The sequence below is a fragment of the Bufo bufo genome, chromosome 1 (assembly GCF_905171765.1).
Source record: "Bufo bufo chromosome 1, aBufBuf1.1, whole genome shotgun sequence".
NCBI classification, from domain to species: Eukaryota; Metazoa; Chordata; class Amphibia; order Anura; family Bufonidae; genus Bufo; species Bufo bufo.
In genome coordinates this window covers 212,092,648-212,112,937 of record NC_053389.1, presented here as the reverse complement: position 1 = coordinate 212,112,937, position 20,290 = coordinate 212,092,648, and the positions used below count along the sequence as shown (strand labels likewise).

General features: G+C 43.9%; 1 protein-coding gene across 1 annotated transcript in view; it reads right to left on the bottom strand.

Annotated features, from left to right (window-relative positions):
* GRIN2D (glutamate ionotropic receptor NMDA type subunit 2D) overlaps positions 1 to 20,290 on the bottom strand; it is a 642,162-nt gene that overhangs the window by 61,181 nt on the left and 560,691 nt on the right. Inside the window, exon 11 of the mRNA XM_040434835.1 lies at positions 2,875 to 3,107. Coding sequence (XP_040290769.1) covers positions 2,875 to 3,107 — 233 coding nt within the window. The remainder of the gene's footprint in view (positions 1 to 2,874; positions 3,108 to 20,290) is intronic.

The window sequence follows — 20,290 nt, the reverse complement described above, 5'->3', positions numbered from 1 at the left end:
TCCCACAAACACTAGAGAGAAAGAGGAAGTACCCCCCTACCCACCAGCGATCCCTGGCCCTGAATGCCAGCCTTTCTAAATTCCTGGCCTTTGAAATGCTATCATTCCGTCTGGTGGAGACAGAGACTTTTAAAAATTTATTATGGTGGTGGTTGTACCACAGTACATGGTTCCCAGCTCCCACAACTTTTCCATGCAAGCCATCCCTGCCCTGCACAACTAAGTGGCGGACAAAATCAGGTGTGCCTGCGCAACACCATCTGTGGCATGGTCCACATAACCACAGATTCGTTGACCAGTAAGCACGGGCAGGGACGTTATATCTCCTTAACTGCACACTGGGAAAATGCAGTGGCGGCTGGGCCTGAGGCGGCGCATGTCCTTCCGCCACTGATGATTGCAGGACACTTCTCGTTGCCTCCTGTTGCCTACTCCTCCTACTCTGCTTACTTCTCTACCACCTTCTCATCCGATCAGCGTAACACCTGCACCACCAACTTCAGCACAGCCAGGGGGAAACAACAGCAGGCTGTTTTAAAACTCATCTGTTTAGAGGAAAATCCCCACACCGCGCAGGAGCTGTGGACGGGCATGGAACAACAGAGTAATGAGTGGTTGGTGCCACTGAGCCTCAAGCCCGTCCTGATGGTGTGCGATAACGGGTAAAATTTTGTAGCAGCTCTGGGCCTAGCCGGTTTGATGCACATCACTTTCCTGACACATGTGCTGAATTTTGTGGTGCACAGGTTCCTGAAAAATTACCCCGATATGTCAGAGATGCTGCAGACAGTGCGGGCCGTCTGTGTGCGCTTTTGGCATTCTCACCCGGCTGCTGCTCCCCTGTTTGTGCTGCAGCGTAACTTCAGCCTTCCCGCTCACTACCTCATATGCAACATACCCACAAGGTGGAACTCCATTCTGCACATGCTGGATAGACTGTGCGAGCAGCAGCAGGCGATAGAGGAGTTTCAGCTGCAGCACGGATGGGTGAGTCTCTCTGCGGAACAGCACCACTTCACCACCAACAAGTGGGCCTCCATGCGGGACATGTGCCTTGTTGCGTTGTTTTGAGTACTCCACCACATGGCCAGTGCCAATGACGCAGTCCTGAGCATTACTGTCCCACTTCTATGTCTCCTTGAAAAAACACTTTGGGTGATGATAGAAGAGGATGTAGCACAGGAGGAAGAGGAGGAGGGATCATTTCCATAGTTATCAGGCCAGTCATTCACAAGTGGCTCAGAGAGCGGTTTCCTGCACCAACAGAGACCAGGTACACAACTGTTCTGCAGAATGAGGAGGAGGATGATGCGGAGGAACCGTGTTCACAGCAGGGTGGGACCCAAAGCAGCTTATGGGCATCAATGGAGCATGGCTGGGGAGATACAGAGGACACAGACGATACACCTCTCACAGAGAACAGCTTGTCGTTACTTCTGGCTGCCTGGCACACATGAGCGATTACATGCTGCAGTGCCTGTGCAAGGACCGCTGAGTTGCCCACATTCTAACCAGTGCTGAATACTGGGTGGCCACCCTGCTGGATCCCCACTACAAGGGCAACGTGCTGTCCTTAAATCTGTCACTGGAGCGTGATCGGAAGATGTGTGAGTACAAGCGCATGCTGGTAGACGCACTGCTGAGGGCATTCACACCTAACAGCGGGGGCTCAGTGGAAACACAAGGCGAAGGCGATGGAGGAGGAGGAAGAAGTCAGCAATGCAGCTGGGGCACCGCCAGCACCTCAGAAGGGAGGGTTAGCATGGCCGAAATGTGGAAAAGCTTTGTCAACACGCCACAACAATAAGCACCACCAGCTGATACTTAGCAGGAGGCAGCATTTCAGCAACATGGTGGAACAGTATGTGTGCACGTGCCTACACGTACTGACTGATGGGTCTGCCCCATTCAACTTCTGGGTCTCCAAATTGGGCACATGGCCTAAGCTTGCTCTTTACGCCTTAGAGGTGCTGGCCTGCCCTGCGGCCAGTGTATTGTCTGAACGTGTGTTTAGCACGGCAGGGGGGGTAATCAAAGACAAGCGAAGCCGCCTGTCCACAGCCAACATGGACAAGCTCACGTTCATTAAAATGAACCAGGCATGGATCCCACAGGACTTGTCCGTACCTTGTGCTGAGTAGACAAGTTTACCGGCCGCACCCAGCCATGGTTATACTCCAGCGCACTTTCTCTTTGCATTCTCTTTTCTATTTCCCAATGTTTTTGGGTCTTCCCAAATTTATTAAAATAAATAAATAAATAAAAATATAAAAATAAAAAACAGTGTTGTCTACCTCCTCCTCCACAGCTGCTTCCACCTCCACCGCCACCTCCACCGCCTCCTCAACCTCCTACTCCATTTTTACCTCTGCCTCCTACTTCAAGATTATTATTATTTTCTATTCTAGATTATCCACATTTGTTTTCAGGGCAACTGTCCTGCTCTTACCCCCATTTTGCTTCCTTTTGAAGTCCTCTAGCCCTTACTACGACTATTTTACAGCCATTTTAGTGCACCAAAGTTCAGGTCCCCATTGACTTCAATGGGCTTCGGGTTCGAGATCGGGTCAAGTTCGGGTCCCGAACCCTTACTTTGACCCAAAGTTCGACCAAACCCGGCAAACCCGAACATCCATGGGTCCACTCATCCCTACTTTTGGGCGGTCACATTAAAGTTTTTTTCATTCCAAGAACAACATGAAAGCTGTATTAGCTAGAATACACAATAAGATTAATGCTCTCATGTGTCAAGGAATAATAAAAATACTAAGTTCTCGTCTTTTAACCTGAATTTACAAAACGCACACAATACATTTTGTTTGAAGCTACGAATTAAGTGGACAAAGGCAGAAAAATAAGAGATGAGATATTTACCCTGCTAAATGCCAATAAAAAGTCAAGTCTCCCGGAGTGCCTCATGCAGTGCCGCAACTTCCAGTAAATGAGATGCTCCCATGCGAACACCAGAAGACTCAATCCCATTGCGACGAGAAGCATGTAGAAGACCCCCGCCATGTTGTCAATGTCCAGTTTGCTGCTCATAACTTCAATCTTGTCATTGTGACAAATCCCTGATAGCCAAAGTCTTTCCAGCATCTCAATCTCATCTGTAGAGGAAAGTGAAAAAGTCATAAAAATAGGAAACATATGTAGCGTAAGACATGCGAATGAATTGAAAGCATTTCAGAAGTTAATTCCTTCAGCAGTACATAATATATGTATTTGGACTCAAACACTCTTTTTTGTATTACAAAGGTACCTTAGAAGAAAAATAGCTAACTATCCTATTTATGCATTTATTAAATCACATTGAGCAATATGGAAATAGAAAATGGAAGTTATTCATCACGGAAACAAAAGAGCAAAAAGACCACTATTGTCTGCTTAGGTGTATATAAAACAGGGTGCACTGAGCGGATGGGTGGGATGTGAATATTGCAGCTGTAGAGTCCTATAATGTGGCCATCTGAAAAAAAGCTAAATACTTGGGGTATTATTGCTATGTTAGAGCTTATTCAAATGTCTGTAACAATGTTCGTTACTAGACAGTATTTCACCCGTGAAGATAGCTGCAAAGGGTTCGTTGTTGTTTGGTCTAAATGTCCTTATTTTGCTCTCTGTGTGTCATCCATTTTCTACGTCTACTGCAAGAATGAAAAGGAATTTTCAACTCAATCCAGAACAACCCATGCAATCCTTGTTCTGTCAGTGGCTTTTACAGACCCATAGACTTTTAATAGTCTGCACCACAGAACAAGGTAGCAGATGTCTCATTGATTTTTAACTGACTGTGGATGATGTGTGAATAAACACAATTATATGAATGGATAAGTTGTTGTCTGTGAAGAACAGGGATATTAAACGCCTTTAGTTCACTGGCATGTGAATGAGGCTACATGCACACAATGTCCATTAGTGTGTGCATAGATTTTCAGGCCGCGTATCCGTTTTCAATGGCTGTTTTGCATCTATTCTTAATGGCCATTAAGGCTTCTTTCACACTGGCATTAGAATTGTGTGCTCTGTACACGTGTGCTGCCGGAAGTCCGCCCCATTCACTATAATGGGGACGGGCTGGAGAAGCGGCAAGCTGCGTTTTTTGTCTGGCCACCTCTTGCATGTTTGCCGTGCTGTGGCTGCATCTCCTAAAAGCAGATGCCTTGCATTTTTTATTAAAAACTCAACCCCTGCAGTGTCCTCTGTAGATAATATATATTATATGATGTCCCCATCTTCTCCCCACCTCCGATAGTGGCAAAATAAAATACTCACGTCATCTACTTGCACATGATGGAACACTCTGCACTGGAGACACCAGGACCTGACATATCCAGTGTCATGACATCACAACACTGAGAGTGTAGGTCCTGCTGCTTTCAGTGTGGGCCGAGTGTTCCAGTGTGCAAGTGGATGAGTTTTTTGTTGAAATTCTAACTACTGAAAGGCCCTTTTTTGACATAGCATATCCTTTTTTTATGGTTCTTAGTGCACTGATATCTAAACAGCCATTAAAAATGGGCCCATTAATTTCAAAGGTGTCCATATGGCCATGAAAATGGCCAAAAATAGTATCTGTTCTATTTTGTGACGGCTGCTACTCACTGGCCTTTAAAATAGCGGCCATGTCAATAGCCCCATAGACTTTAATTTTAAAATGGCAGTGTGAGCTGTTACTTAGAAGGCTGTCCCACAGTCATTGTTCCTGTTTGTGTGCATGAGGCCTTGTATGCAAGTTTTGCCTTAATAAACTGCTAAATACCAGTAAAGTCAACCATGCTTGGAAAAAAATATATATCTTTTGCCGAGTCTTGGTTTTCTCTTCAACATCACATTTATTCCAGCCAAGGAAGCAATGCCATACTATTACTAGATCATAGTTAAAATGTATTTATGCAAATTAGCTGTTTTAAGTTCTGCTAATGAAAAGTAATTATAATATTTTTTTAAATAGCCCAAAAAAAAAAAAAGGCTGAATGTCTATTAGATACATAAAACATTTTTAAGAGCTTGTGATGAAAGTTATTGGATGTAGTTTAACTAAATTAGCTAAATTGCTATACATATAAGAGCAGGGTTCAGCAACTACAGTACTCCATGTCTTGCTGAAACTACAACTCCCAGTATGCACACTTCTCCCAGAGAAGTGAATGAAGAATGTCAGAAGTTGTAGTTTCACAACAGATCGCATATGGGATTTGCTGACCCATGCGTTCATGACCAACTGACCATCTAATGTGTATTGGATGTTTGGCTGATCTTTCTAATTTGCTGGATGCCTTGTTTTCAAGGGAGACAAGCCACTGCCAGAGGTGCCTGTAAGCAGTTTACTTTGAGAATACATGCAAGCTTGGCTGAATAGGGAGATTGGGAGGAATAGCTTGTTTGGCTGACAGCTATTGAAAGTGTATGGCAGCTATCTTCACATAAGCTAAGAATGTTTATTATTACAGAAAATTTCCAAAAAGCTAAAAATTCATTTTTTTTAAGTTGGACTCAAACTACAATTCAGATCTTAATCAGTCATACAAACACAACTGGTGCCCACTTATAATGGAGATCAATGGTATAGCACTGTGATATCTGACATTTTACAAGTAGTATTTTACTTCCTGCCAAAAATTATGGATTTTCCGATAGAGGCTCTGAACAGAATATGCCCTGCGGTATGGAAATTGGTTAATCTGCCTTGAAATGGTTGTGGGTAGAGATGAGCGAAGTTATGGAAAATTCCATCTGGCTGCTTCGCCGAATTTTACAAACAAATTTACTTTGTGCCTAATTACTTAATCACAAAGTGCATTTTTTTGCATGTAGCGGGCACAATGATGGGTAACGGCGATTGCACCTCCACGATCATTGAACCCCTTTAGATGCCGCGTTCATTGTTGATTGTGGCATCTGAGATGAAAAATGAGGTATTTTAGGAGTTAATCAGTACTAGAAAAAAAAATTCTCCCCTTATCCATTTGATCGCAAAGTGCCCAACCCGGCCATCTTGATTGAAGACACCATGCGAAATCTCATGGGTTGGACAGGAGATCACCTAGCAGACCAAGGTTCTACAGAACACAACCAAACCAGGACATATGAGGTCCAGTGTATAGAAAACCAATCTCAAACAGACAGTGGATAATTTATCATATGTTAGCACCCTAGTTAAATACTGGTAGGAATACTGCGCCTTTGTGCATCTATATTGCTGGCAGGAACCTCTATATAGCCTACAAATTCTGCCAAGGAAGTTAACACTGATATGACCAGCTGGATGATAGGAGTAAATCATTATGATTGACCAACACCTTTTTTATATACCACCCCCACCCCACTGGACCTGTGAAGAGAAGCATACTTACCTGATCTTGTAAAATCTTCTTCTTGTAAACATCTGTCACAGAGGGGGCCATGTTCTGCTATCATTGGCCTTAGCGGTGGTGTGTCCCCAAGTAGCACATGACTTAGCAGAGAGGTTCCATTTAGGGGCACATCACTACTGAGGGCAGTTGATTGGCTGCAAGGACGGACCACACTTGACCCCTGTCTATGCCAGAAGCACATGTCAGAACCAGAAGACTGCAGAAGAGAGTGAGGGACCCACAGAGCCAGAATCGAGCAGCTGGTAGCAGGCAAGTGTGCTGTGGATGTCAACAATATATAGATGCACTAAGCTCAGTATTCCCTCCCAGAGTTGAACTACCCATCAGCAGAATTAATTTTGGAGATCTACCTTCAAAGCAAATTCAACACCAGACACCAAAAAATTCAATTGCATAGCAAGATGCATTTTTTATTTAACAAAATTTCCATATACTGTAGTTCATCTGTGGCAGGCAGTAGGTAAGTATGCTTTAAAAAAACATGTGAGTGTTGGACAACCCCCTTTAAGAACCGGAGGCTCAACATAGTTTAAATACATTGTGTACTTTGACAGTATTTGTCTCCAGAGAGGTTATAAATTTTGCAATGTATTGTACATATGATCTTCTTTTGACTGTTGACTGCACAGTATTGATGGATTCAAGATTCAATGTATGCTTCCATTTGTTAAAAGCCTACTTTAAGAGATTTCTAAAAGTTCATTTACTGTACATTTCCAGTAACCCCGTACTTTTTCTTTACAATGCCATCGTTTGTTGCTTTAGCATGATATAGATTTTTTATATTTTTTATTTCCTACATCAATATAATTAATAATTGTCCTTTAGTCTACCCACAGTGCCCCATAATAGAGGAAAAAGTAAGAACTTAACAGAGTATTTATCTAATATATAAAGCTGAGTGTATGTGTGAATGTGTGTATGTCCGCTAAAGGTATCCGCACCGTCTCATTTACAATCAAGACATTTGAAACGCAGGTGCATTTGGTGTCTGGGAAGGTTTTAGACTTGGTCTCAGCTCTCTAGGACGTACCGTTCCTGAGATATTCCCAAAAAATGCAAATATGGCACATCACATGACCTACATTAGCCAATAGAAGCCTGCAGGTCTTTCTCTTCATATCCGAACTGCCATACACACGGTCATATGTCCCTTATCAGCCAATAGAAGCTTGCAGGTCCTTAGTCTCCACATACACAGTTTTACACCAGGTTTCCATCACAACTCAACCATTTTTCTTCACTGCTGTAGGTCAGCTTTGAAGGGGCAGGCCGCTGTGGATGACACTGTTAAGGGAGTGCAGGGCTGTGGAGATCACAGTTAAGGGGGCAGTCAGGCCCTTCAAAAGATGAACTTAAAAACCCTGCCCCCAGGTCATGCTAAGACCACGCCCCCTCCCACTCCGGAGCCGACGGGTATTGAAATAATGAAGATAAAAATCAACTTCTGTCAGCTTCAGGGGTGGGAGAGAGGGTGACTTTCTCCCTGCAGCTCACGCTCAGACAGCACAGTGCTGCTGTCTGAGAGTGAGCTGTTCAAAAGGACATCCCTGTGTCAGTCCAGGCCCTGCGCCGGACGGTGCACAGGGAGTCTGAAGTCAGGACTGTCCGGCCTAAAACCGGACCTCTGGTTACCCCAGGGGCAGGCTGCTGTGGAGGTCACAATTAAGGGGACAGTCTGCTATGGAGGTCAGTGTTAAAGTGTAACTGCCATTTCACTATCAAAAATGTAATTCCTAACATATGTGATGCTGAAGGGAAGATATTCATGAAGTTGCATTTTTCAGCTAATTTTACCTTTCTGATGTCTGTATTCAGCCCTTAGCAACCATATTTCTCTATGCCTATATTTCAGTTTCTTCCTAAAATGGCATCTGCTGCACTTACTGTGGTGATGTTTGCCCTTTCTTGAGGCCGTCCTGTATTTCTCTCACTTCTGATAAGCCCTTGCTCTCCACACATGAACTAGCAGGACCAATAAGAACGCAGAGAACTTCACAGAGTACCCAGAGCAGTGTGTATCCCCACATACAGCTAACCAGAGACAAGCCCTGCAATCACATTAAATCACTAAGCATTTCTTTTAACCTCTTAATAGCCAGCTGTCCCTCATTCTCTTCCAGACTGACAGGGAGGGGGGGCTGCTTCAGCTGCTTATATCTCTGTTTTGTTGCCAGCTAGAAATAAGACATTTAAGGCTTTCAGACAATACCAGAATGACATAAATCTGTTCAGTACAGAGGAAGATATCAATGATAGAAATCGGGATGCTGTGAATAAAGCTGAAAGTAAAAGCAGATTTTACCCATGATTATTCCCAACTGTATTTCTCCTGTGTTGCTTGGACTAGAGCTGTCACATTCTGGTCTTGTATGTAGGCCTGGATTGTCAGCTTTCAAAGAAGACCAGTTGCATATTTATAGCTGCTACCATTGAGAAGATATACCCATCTAAAGCAGCCATCCCCCCTCCACTTTCTTCCTAAGCCCAGCTCCAGGCTGTCAGGGCTGAGCTCCTCCTCCCAGAGCTCATCCGTCTCTTGTTATAATACTGAGAAGGCGGACTGCACATGGCAATGCTGTGAGATGAGAGCTGCTGAATAGGAAAGTAGCATGCAGTTGTGGGAGTAATTGGCAGGTAAAACTGAAAATGATTACATTTTAAATCACAAAAGCACTTATACAGCAGGGTGTACTATACCATTAGGGAATAAAAAATGAAACGTCAGTTACACTTTAAGGGGCAGATTGCTGTAGAGGCCACTGTTAAGGGGGCGGGGTGTTGTGGAAATCACTGTTAAGGAAATGGGATACTGTGGGGGTCACTAAAAAAGGGGCAGCCACTGTGGAGGTCACTGTTAAGGGGGCCAGATGCAGAGGAGATCACTGTTAAAGGGGCGGGCACTGTGGAGGTCTCTGTTAAGGAGGCAAGGAATGTTGGAGGTCACAATTAGGGGGACGGTCTGCTATGGAGGTCAGTGTTAAGGGGCGGGGTGCTGTAGAGGTCACTGTTAAAGGGGTGGGGTGTTATGGAAGTCCTATTATAAGGGAATGGAGCTCTGTGGAGGTCACAGTTAAAGGGGCGGGGTACACTGGAGGTCATTGTTAAGGGAGCGGGGTACTGTGGCAGTCACTGTTAAGGGACATTCACTGGGGAGGTCTCTGTTAAGGGTGCCGGGAATGGTGGAGGTCAGTTAAGGGGACTGTAACCAATGGTCAGTGTTAAGGGACAGGTGCGGTAGAGTTCACTATTAAGGGTATGGGCCCCTGTGGAGGTCACCGTCAAGGGGGTGGGGTTCTATGAAACTCACTGTTAAAGGGGGAGTGCTTCTGTAAAGGTCAAAGTTAAGATGGTGGGCTGCTGTGGAGGTCCAATTTTAAAGAGAGGAGGCACTGTCAGTGTTAAGGGGTGGGGGACTGTTGATGTCACTGTTATAGTGGATACTGTTGATATCTTTTAACAACACACACAAACACTAAATGAAATAGATTAAATATACCTGTGCAAAGCCGGGTTCTTCAGCTAGTGTGTTATATTTATCCTGGGGAAGGCAGCTGCAGCATATGAATTTATTGTCCCATAGGGGCCACACATGTGGAATACTTGGGCCATTTTGTCTACTCTTCTAACTTTGGAAAACTTTTTTTGTTTTTGTATGATGGCAATGACCTCTGTGTATCCACAGTAAATTATTTATCTCATAGAAAATTCCAATGACACATCTGAGCTAATTCTATTAATTTTCCTTTTTTCTATTAATTATACTTTCAATGGTCATGTCCTTTATCCTTATTTATGTAACAGGATGCTATTTAAAATGTGTTAAAAGAAAAAAAAAGTATATATATATATATTTTTTTTTTAATACAATGATCAATCCTAAGAGTGAGGCCTTGTATATATATATATATATATATATATATATATACACACAGTGAGGGACAGAAGTATTTGAACACTGCGATTTTGCAAGTTCTCCCACTTAGAAATCATGGAGGAGTCACATTGTAGTTGCATTCCCACTCTGAGAGACAGAATTAAAAAAAAACAAAAAAAAAAACAGGAAATCACATTTTATGATTTTTAAAGAATGTATTTATTTGTCTTGCACTGCTGAACATAAATATTTGAACACCTGAGAAAATCAGTGTTAATATTTTGTACAGAAGCCTTTGTTTGCAATTACAGAGGTCAAACATTTCCTGTAGTTTTTGACCGGGTTTGCACACACTGCAACAGGGATTTTGGCCCACTCCTCCACACAGAGCTCCTCTAGATCTGTCAGGTTTCGGGGCTGTCGCTGAGCAACACAGAGTTTCAGCTCCCTTCAAAGATGTTCTATTGGATTTAGGTCTGGAGACTGGCTGGCCCACTCCATAACCTTGATATGCTTCTTACGGAGCCACTGCTTAGTTATCCTGGCTGTGTGCTTCGGGTCGTTGTCATGTTGGAAGACCCAGCCATGTCCCATCTTCAATGCTCTGACTGAGGGAAGGAGGTTGTTGCTCAAAATCTCACAATAAATGGCCCCATTCATCCTCTCCTAAATACAGTGCAGTTGTCTTGTCCCCTTCGCAGAAAAGCACCCCCAAAGCATGATGTTACCACCCCCATGCTTCACAGTAGGGATGGTGTTCTTGGGCTGCAACTCATCCTTCTTTTTTCTCCAAACACGACGAGTGAAGTTTAGACTAAAAAGTTCTACTTTGGTCTCATCTGACCACATGACTTTCTCCCATGCCTCCTCTGGATCATCGAGCTGGTCATTGGCGAACTTCAGACGGGCCTGGACATGTGATGACTTGAGCAGGGGAATCTTCCGTGCAATGAATGATTTGAAACCATGACGGTGTAGTGTTCTACCGACAGTGACCTTTGAAACCAGCTCTCATTATGTAATTGACCAGCTCCTCCCTTGTAGTTCTGGGCTGATTCCTCACCTTTCTTATCATCAGTGATACCCCACGAGGTGAGATCTTGCATGGGGCACCAGTCTGAGGGAGACTGACAGTCGTCTTTAGCCTCTTCCATTTTCTAACAATTGCTCCAATAGTTGATCTATTTTCACCAAGCTGCTTGGCAATTGCCCTGTAGCCCTTCCCAGCCTTGTGGAGGTCCACAATTTTGTCTCTGGTGTCTTCTGACAGCTCTTTGGTCTTGTAGTAGTAGTTGGCGTCTGACTGACTGTGGGGTGGACAGGTGTCTTTAAAGAGCTCAGACGGGTGCTACTAAGTTAGATTAATGAGTGGAGTAGAGGTGGACTTTTTAAAGGCACAGTAACAGTTCTTTGAGTGCCAGAATTCTTGCTGTTTCTCAGGTGTTCAAATATTTATGTTCAGCAGTGCAAGAGAAATAAATTCTTTAAAAATCATACAATGTGATTTCCTGAATTTTTTGTTTTAATTCTGTCTCTCAGAGTGGGAATGCTCCTATAATGTGAATTTCAGACCCCTCCATGATTTCTAAGTGGGAGAACTCGCAAAATCGCAGGGTGTTCAAATACTTCTGTTCCTCACTGTGTATATATATATATATATATATATATATATATAAACTCCACGGCACTTCCAAAAATAATGTGCGTATTTTATTCCACCAGATGCAACGTTTCGGTCCTCTCAATGGAACCTTGAAAAAGATTTCATTGACAGGACCGAAACGTTGCATCTGGTGGAATTAAATCCGCACATTATTTTTGGAAGTGCAGTGGAGTTTCTTTCTTTATATTTGGTTGGTGGATCGCATCTACAGCCGCTGGCACTCCTACTTTTCTGTCTTGATTGCGGTGCTGCCCAGTGTATATATATATATATATATATATATATATATATATCATCCCCACATTCAAATTTAATGTTATTTATTACATCTTTTGGGAGGCAAGGCCTCACTCTTAGCTCTCAGACGACATAAAAAGACAGAAGGTGCAATAAGAAAATATGAGATTTTTGTGTTTCTCAGAGGAAACAGGTTACGGTTGCTAGTCTGCCACCTATAACTAGTAAATGAGAGAAAAGATGCAGGAACTTCTTTTATGGTAACCTTGAGGTAAAGACTAGTGATGAACAAACATCGGCCGGGACGATTCGCGAACGTGGTCACAGGATAAATATGTAACTGTCGGCCAGTATAGGCCCAAAAAAATTGCCAATAGGCATTCACCTAACAACAAAGAACTTAGGATTCTGTGGCTGGAGGTACATTAGGTAGTCATAGAATAAATATGTAACTGTCGGCCAGTACAGGCCACAAAAATTTGGAAATAGGCTTTCACCTGACAGCAAAGAAATTTGGATTCTGTGGCTGGAGGTACATTAGGGAGTCAGGATGAATATGTAACTGTCGGCCAGTACAGACACCAAAAATAGGCCAATAGACATTCACCTGACAGCATAGAACTTTGGATTCTGTGGCTGGAGGTGCATTAGGCGGTCATGGGATAAATATGTAACTGTCGGCCAGTATAGGCCCCAAAAATTAGGCATTCACTGTATATACATAAGGCAAGGACCATTCTTTGTTCTGGGTGGTGGCAGATATGTGTGGGCTTGCATGAGGAAATTCAATTGCACGTGGCCATCACAGGTGTTGAATTCCTGCTAGATCCTTGCCTCATTCATTTTAAAAAATGTGAGGTAGTACACACTGTTGAGAGCTAGGTGAGTGCGCTTATCGGTCTCGATCCCCCCTGCTGCACTGAATGTCCTTTCAGACAGGATACTCGACGAGGGGCAAGCCAAGAGTTCCATGGCACAACCAGTAGTCAAAGGGTTCCTCACTTTTCAGAGCATCCAAATCGGCCATTAACCCGATGTAGTCAGACACTTATCGGTCTACGCGTTCCCTGAGGCTGGATCCGGAGGGCAGCTGTCGATGGGTTGGCTGCAAGAATTATCTCATATCCGAAGTGACAAACACATCTTCAAACCACCCTCTTTTTGCATGTGTGGTAGGATTGGTACCCGCACCTGTTTCGCTGTGGGTGGAAATTCCTCTGCCAGTGCCAGCAACATCAGAATGCAGCAACTCTCGCAGCAAGAACTACAAATGCTGCATTCTGATAGCCTTCTGAGATGCTGGTAACATGTCTGCCATTTTGTGTTTGTACTGGGGGTCTAAGTACATTGCCACCCAGTACAGGTTCTTGCCCTTTATGCTTTTTATACGGGGGTCTCTTTTCAAATCTTGGCTCCTGCTCATCGCCCAGGAGAATGTCATCCTTGGTCTCCTCCCCCTAGCCACGAACAATACCAGGGATCCCTGAAAAGTTTAAAGCCTGCTATTCTTGCTCCTCCTCCTCCTTTTCCACACCCCAGCCAACATCCTCCTATGACTCCTCTTCAGACTCCTGCTGACTTGTCTCAGATGGAGACTTCCTCATCTTCCAGCCCCAGCTCCTCGACGGCTTTATCAATGACACAACGCAATTTACGCTCCAGAAAGAAGGCGTAAGGTACGATGTCACTGATGGTGCCCTGGCTGCGACTGACCAGTTTGGTGATCTCATCAAATGGCCGTAGAAGTCTACATGCATCGCGCATGAGCAGCCACTGGAGCGGTGAAAAAAAAAAAAAGCTCCCTAGAACCTGTCCTGCCACAGAGATCATAAGTTTGTACATGTAGTTGTTAACGGCACATTTCTGCTGGAGCAGCCTATCAAGCATATACAAGGTGAAATTCTAGCGCGTCGGGCATTCACAAATCAGACGTGTGACGGGCAAGTGGTGTCGCCGCTGAACGTCAGCAAGGTGAGCCATGGCCGTGTCGTATCTTCTAAAATAGCCAGAGATTTTCCTGGCCTGCCACAAGACGTCCTGGACCCCGGGGAATTTGGCAACGAATCACTGCACGACTAAGTTCAGGACTTGTGTCATGCATGGCACGTGTGTCATTTTTCCCTGTTTCAGCGCGCTCAGCAGATTGGCACCGTTGTCGCACACCACTTTACCAACTGTCAAATTGAGTGGGGTTAGCCACTGATCGGCCTGTGACCGTAGAGCTGAGAGGAGTACAGGAGTACAGGATCGGAGTGGCTCTTGGCTTCCAGGCATAACAGCCGCAGCACAGCATGTCAACGTTTCACCTGACACGTCGGATAGGTTCTGGGGAGATTGGGGAGTGCAGCGGAAGAGATGTGTAGCAGTGGAAAAGGAGGAGTCCACCGAGAAGGAGATGGAGGATGGAGTAGGAGGAGGAGAAGAAGAGGCAATAACACCAAATCCACACAGGTGCCACGGGTTACATGCTTGACGGCCGTCAGAAGGTTCACCCAGTGGGCAGTAAATGTTATGTACCTTCCCTGCCCGAGTTTACTAGACCACAAGTCTGTGGTCAGATGTATTTTGTCACCAACACTGTGTGCCAGAGATATATTCACTCGCTGCTTAACGTGCCATAAAGTTCAGGGATGCTCTTCTGGGAGAAATATTTCCTTCCGGGAACCTTCCATTGCGGTGTGCCAATAGCCAATTTTCTAAATGCCTCTGAGTCCACAAATTTATATGGCAGTAGTTGGCAGGGTAGCATTTCTGACAAGCCGGCGGTCAGCCGATGGGTAAGAGGGTTATCCGGCGTCATCAACTTTTTAAGCTCGACCATTTGGGCCACGGAAGCCTGCCTTATGCCGGATGAACTCGACGACGGCATGGTGGAAGGTGGAGTGGAGGGCAATTGGGAGGAGAGAGGAGAAGGAGAAGAGGCAGGACGTGGAGCACCGGGAGTGTGGCTTTGTGGGTTCTGACAGCGTTGCTCCCACTGTGCTCGGTGATGGGATGCCAGGTGCCTTCTTATGGTGGTCGTCCCTAGGTGAGTGTTGGGCTTACCGCGACTTATGCGATGTCAGTGCAAGCTGCTGATGGCAACACTATTATCAGCAGCTGACACGTTAAAAAAGCCCACACAGCGCAAGATGGTGGTTGACTTGCTTCAGATACATTTGCAGTCTGCTTTGTGCCTCTTGTGCACTGCGAGTTCTGCCTGCTTCTCCTCCTTCATATCCCTATCTGCTGCTCCGTCTCTTGCTCTGAACTCCCCTCCTCTTCCTCTCTTGTGGGCACCCATGTGACGTTCATTGACACGTCATCATCGTCACCTTCACCACCACCGACATTAGAGATCTCGGTGTAGACAGCAACAGCGGGGACCAGCCTCCTTGGGCTGATCTAGGTACTGTCATCAGACCGCTGGGTGGCGGCCGTTGATACCTCATCTTCATCATCCGATGCCAAGAATGGCTGTGCATCAGTAAGGTCTTGGAATGGATAGGAAAATAATTCCTCTAACTCGAGTGGAGGGGCTATAGTGCTGGTGGTGGTGGTGTCTTTGGGGGTGCACACAGCAGAGAGTGAGGAGGGTGCAGAAACAGAGGATGAGGAGGGTGCAGAAGCGGAAGGTTGAGATAGCCACTCAACCAACTCTGGTGCACCCTTTGAAGTTATTGCACGTGCCTTCTCTAACTTCTCACTTAGGATCCAGATTAGCGCACCTGCCCGACCCCTACCATCCCTGCATAACGGTCTGCCTATTCATCTGCCTATCATTTTCCAAATGACCCTCTGCCTAAGTCCGTAGAGAAGAGCAGTATTAGTGGAAGAAGGTATATGGCACCCTTCAATCAGTATTTAGCGGAAACAGGTATATAGAACTCCTCTGTCAGTATTTGGCGGAAACAGGTATATGGCACCCCTCAATCAGTATTTTTTGGAAGCAGGTGTATCACAGCCCTCAATCAGTATTTGGTGAAAGAAGCTACCATACATAGCAATAGCACACATCAATCAGTATTTGGCAGAAACTTGTATATTGCACCCTTCAATCAGTATTTGGCGAAACAGGTATATAACACCCCTCAATCAGTAGTTGGCGGAAACAGTTATATAGAACCTATCAATTAGTATTTGGCATAAAGAGGTATATGGCACCCTTCAATCAGTATTTTATGGAAGCAGGTGTATCGCAGCTCTCAATCATTATTTGGTGGAAGAAGGTTTATAGCAATAGCACCCCTCAAGTAGTATTTTGTGGAAGAAGGTATATAGCACCCCTCAATCAGTATTTGGTGGAAGAAGGTACCGTATATAGCAATAGCACCACTCAATCAGTATTTGGCATAAACTGGTATATAGCACCCCTCAATCAGTATTTGGCGGAAACAGGTATATAGCACCCTTCAATCAGTATTTGGCATAAAGAGCTATATGGCAGCCTTTAATCTGTATTTTGTGGAAGCAGGTGTATCGCAGCCCTCAATCAGAATTTGGTAGAAGAAGGTATATAGCAATAACAATGCTCAATCAGTATTTTGTGGAAGAAGGTATATAGCCCCTCTCAATCAGAATTTGGCGAAACATGGTATATAGAACACCTTAATCAGTATTTGGCGGAAACAGGTATATAGCACACCTCAATCAGTATTTGGCAGAAATAGGTATATAGCATCCCTCAATCAGTATGTAGCGGAAAGAGCTATTTGGAACCCCTCAATCAGTATTTTGTGGAAGCAGGTGTATCACAGCCCTCAATCAGTATTTGGTGGAAGAAGGTATATAGCAATAACCCCCCTCAATCTGTATTTTTTGGAAGAAGGTATATAGCACCCCTCAATCAGTATTTGGCAGAAATTGGTATATAGCACCCCTCAATCAGTAATTGGCAGAAACAGGTATATAGCACCCCTCCATCAGTATTTGGCGGAAACATGTATATAGCACCCATCAATCAGTATTTGGCAGAAAGAGGTATATGACACCCCTCAATCAGTATTTTGTGGAACCAGGTGTATCGCAGCCATCAATCAGTATTTGGTGGAAGAAGGTACATAGCAATAGTACCCCTCAATTAGTATTTTGTGGAAGAAGGTATATGGCAACCCTCAAATAGTATTTGGCAGAAACAAGTATACAGCACCCCTTAACCACTTCAGCCCCCAGTGCTTAAACACCCTGAAAGACCAGGCCACTTTTTACACTTCTGACCTACACTACTTTCACCGTTTATTGCTCGGTCATGCAACATACCACCCAAATGAATTTTACCTCCTTTTCTTCTCACTAATAGAGCTTTCATTTTGTGGTATTTCATTGCTGCTGACATTTTTACTTTTTTTGTTATTAATCGAAATTTAACGATTTTTTTGCAAAAAAATGACATTTTTCACTTTCAGTTGTAAAATTTTGCAAAAAAAACGAGATCCATATAGAAATTTTGCTCTAAATTTATAGTTCTACATGTCTTTGATAAAAAAAAATGTTTGGGTAAAAAAAAAATGGTTTGGGTAAAAGTTATAGCGTTTACAAACTATGGTACAAAAATGTGAATTTCCGCTTTTTGAAGCAGCTCTGACTTTCTGAGCACCTGTCATGTTTCCTGAGGTTCTACAATGGCCAGACAGTACAAACACCCCACAAATGACCCCATTTCGGAAAGTACACACCCTAAGGTATTCGCTGATGGGCATAGTGAGTTCATCGAACTTTTTATTTTTTGTCACAAGTTAGCGGAAAATGATGATTTTTTTTTTTTGATTTTTTTTTCTTACAAAGTCTCATATTCCACTAACTTGTGACAAAAAATAAAAACTTCTATGAACTCACTATGCCCATCACGAAATACCTTGGGGTCTCTTCTTTCCAAAATGGGGTCACTTGTGGGGTAGTTATACTGCCCTGGCATTCTAGGGGCCCAAATGTGTGGTAAGGAGTTTGAAATCAAATTCTGAAAAAAATGACCTGTCAAATCCGAAAGGTGCTCTTTGGAATATGGGCCCCTTTGCCCACCTAGGCTGCAAAAAAGTGTCACACATCTGGTATCTCCGTACTCAGGAGAAGGTGGGGAATGTGTTTTGGGGTGTCATTTTATATATACCCATGCTGGGTGAGAGAAATATCTTGGCAAAAGACAACTTTTCCCATTTTTTTATACAAAGTTGGCATTTGACCAAGATATTTATCTCACCCAGCATGGGTATATATAAAATGACACCCCAAAACACATTCCCCACCTTCTCCTGAGTACGGAGATACCAGATGTGTGACACTTTTTTGCAGCCTAGGTGGGCAAAGGGGCCCATATTCCAAAGAGCACCTTTCGGATTTGACAGGTCATTTTTTTCAGAATTTGATTTCAAACTCCTTACCACACATTTGGGCCCCTAGAATGCCAGGGCAGTATAACTACCCCACAAGTGACCCCATTTTGGAAAGAAGACACCCCAAGGTATTCCGTGAGGGGCATGGCGAGTTCCTAGAATTTTTTATTTTTTGTCACAAGTTAGTGGAAAATGATGATTTTTTTTTTTTTTTCATACAAAGTCTCATATTCCACTAACTTGTGACAAAAAATAAAAACTTCCATGAACTCACTATGCCCATCAGCGAATACCTTGGGGTCTCTTCTTTCCAAAATGGGGTCACTTGTGGGGTAGTTATACTGCCCTGGCATTCTAGGGGCCCAAATGTGTGGTAAGGAGTTTGAAATCAAATTCAGTAAAAAATGACCTATGAAATCCAAAAGGTGCTCTTTGGAATTTGGGCCCCTTTGCCCACCTAGGCTGCAAAAAAGTGTCACACATCTGGTATCCCCGTACTCAGGAGAAGTTGAGGAATGTGTTTTGGGGTGTCTTTTTACATATACCCATGCTGGGTGAGATAAATATCTTGGTCAAATGCCAACTTTGTATAAAAAAAATGGGAAAAGTTGTCTTTTGCCAAGATATTTCTCTCACCCAGCATGGGTATATGTAAAATGACACCCCAAAACACATTCCCCACCTTCTCCTGAGTACGGAGATACCAGATGTGTGACACTTTTTTGCAGCCTAGGTGGGCAAAGGGGCCCATATTCCAAAGAGCACCTTTCGGATTTGACAGGTCATTTTTTTCAGAATTTGATTTCAAACTCCTTACCACACATTTGGGCCCCTAGAATGCCAGGGCAGTATAACTACCCCACAAGTGACCCCATTTTGGAAATAAGAGACCCCAAGGTATTCGCTGATGGGCATAGTGAGTTCATGGAAATTTTTATTTTTTGTCACAAGTTAGTGGAATATGAGACTTTGTATGAAAAAAAAAAAAAAAAAAAAAAATCATCATTTTCCACTAACTTGTGACAAAAAATAAAAAATTCTAGGAACTTGCCATGCCCCTCACGGAATACCTTGGGGTGTCTTCTTTCCAAAATGGGGTCACTTGTGGGGTAGTTATACTGCCCTGGCATTTTCCAGGGGCCCTAATGTCTGGTAAGTAGGTAAATGACCTGTGAAATCCGAAAGGTGCTCTTTGGAATGTGGGCCCCTTTGCCCACCTAGGCTGCAAAAAAGTGTCACACATCTGGTATCTCCGTACTCAGGAGAAGGTGGGGAATGTGTTTTGGGGTGTCATTTTACATATACCCATGCTGGGTGAGAGAAATATCTTGGCAAAAGACAACTTTTCCCATTTTTTTTATACAAAGTTGGCATTTGACCAAGATATTTATCTCACCCAGCATGGGTATATGTAAAATGACACCCCAAAACATATTCCCCAACTTCTGCTGAATACGGAGATACCACATGTGTGACACTTTTTTGCAGCCTAGGTGGGCAAACGTGCCCAAATTCCTTTTAGGAGGGCATTTTTAGACATTTGGATACCAGACTTCTTCTCACGCTTTGGGGCCCCTAAAATGCCAGGGCAGTATAAATACCCCACATGTGACCCCATTTTGGAAAGAAGACACCCCAAGGTATTCAATGAGGGGCATGGCGAGTTCATTGAAAAAAAAAATTTTGGCACAAGTTAGCGGAAATAGATTTTTTTGATTTTGTTCTCACAAAGTCTCCCTTTCCGCTAACTTGGGACAAAAATTTCAATCTTTCATGGACTCAATATGCCCCTCAGCGAATACCTTGGGGTGTCTTCTTTCCAAAATGGTGT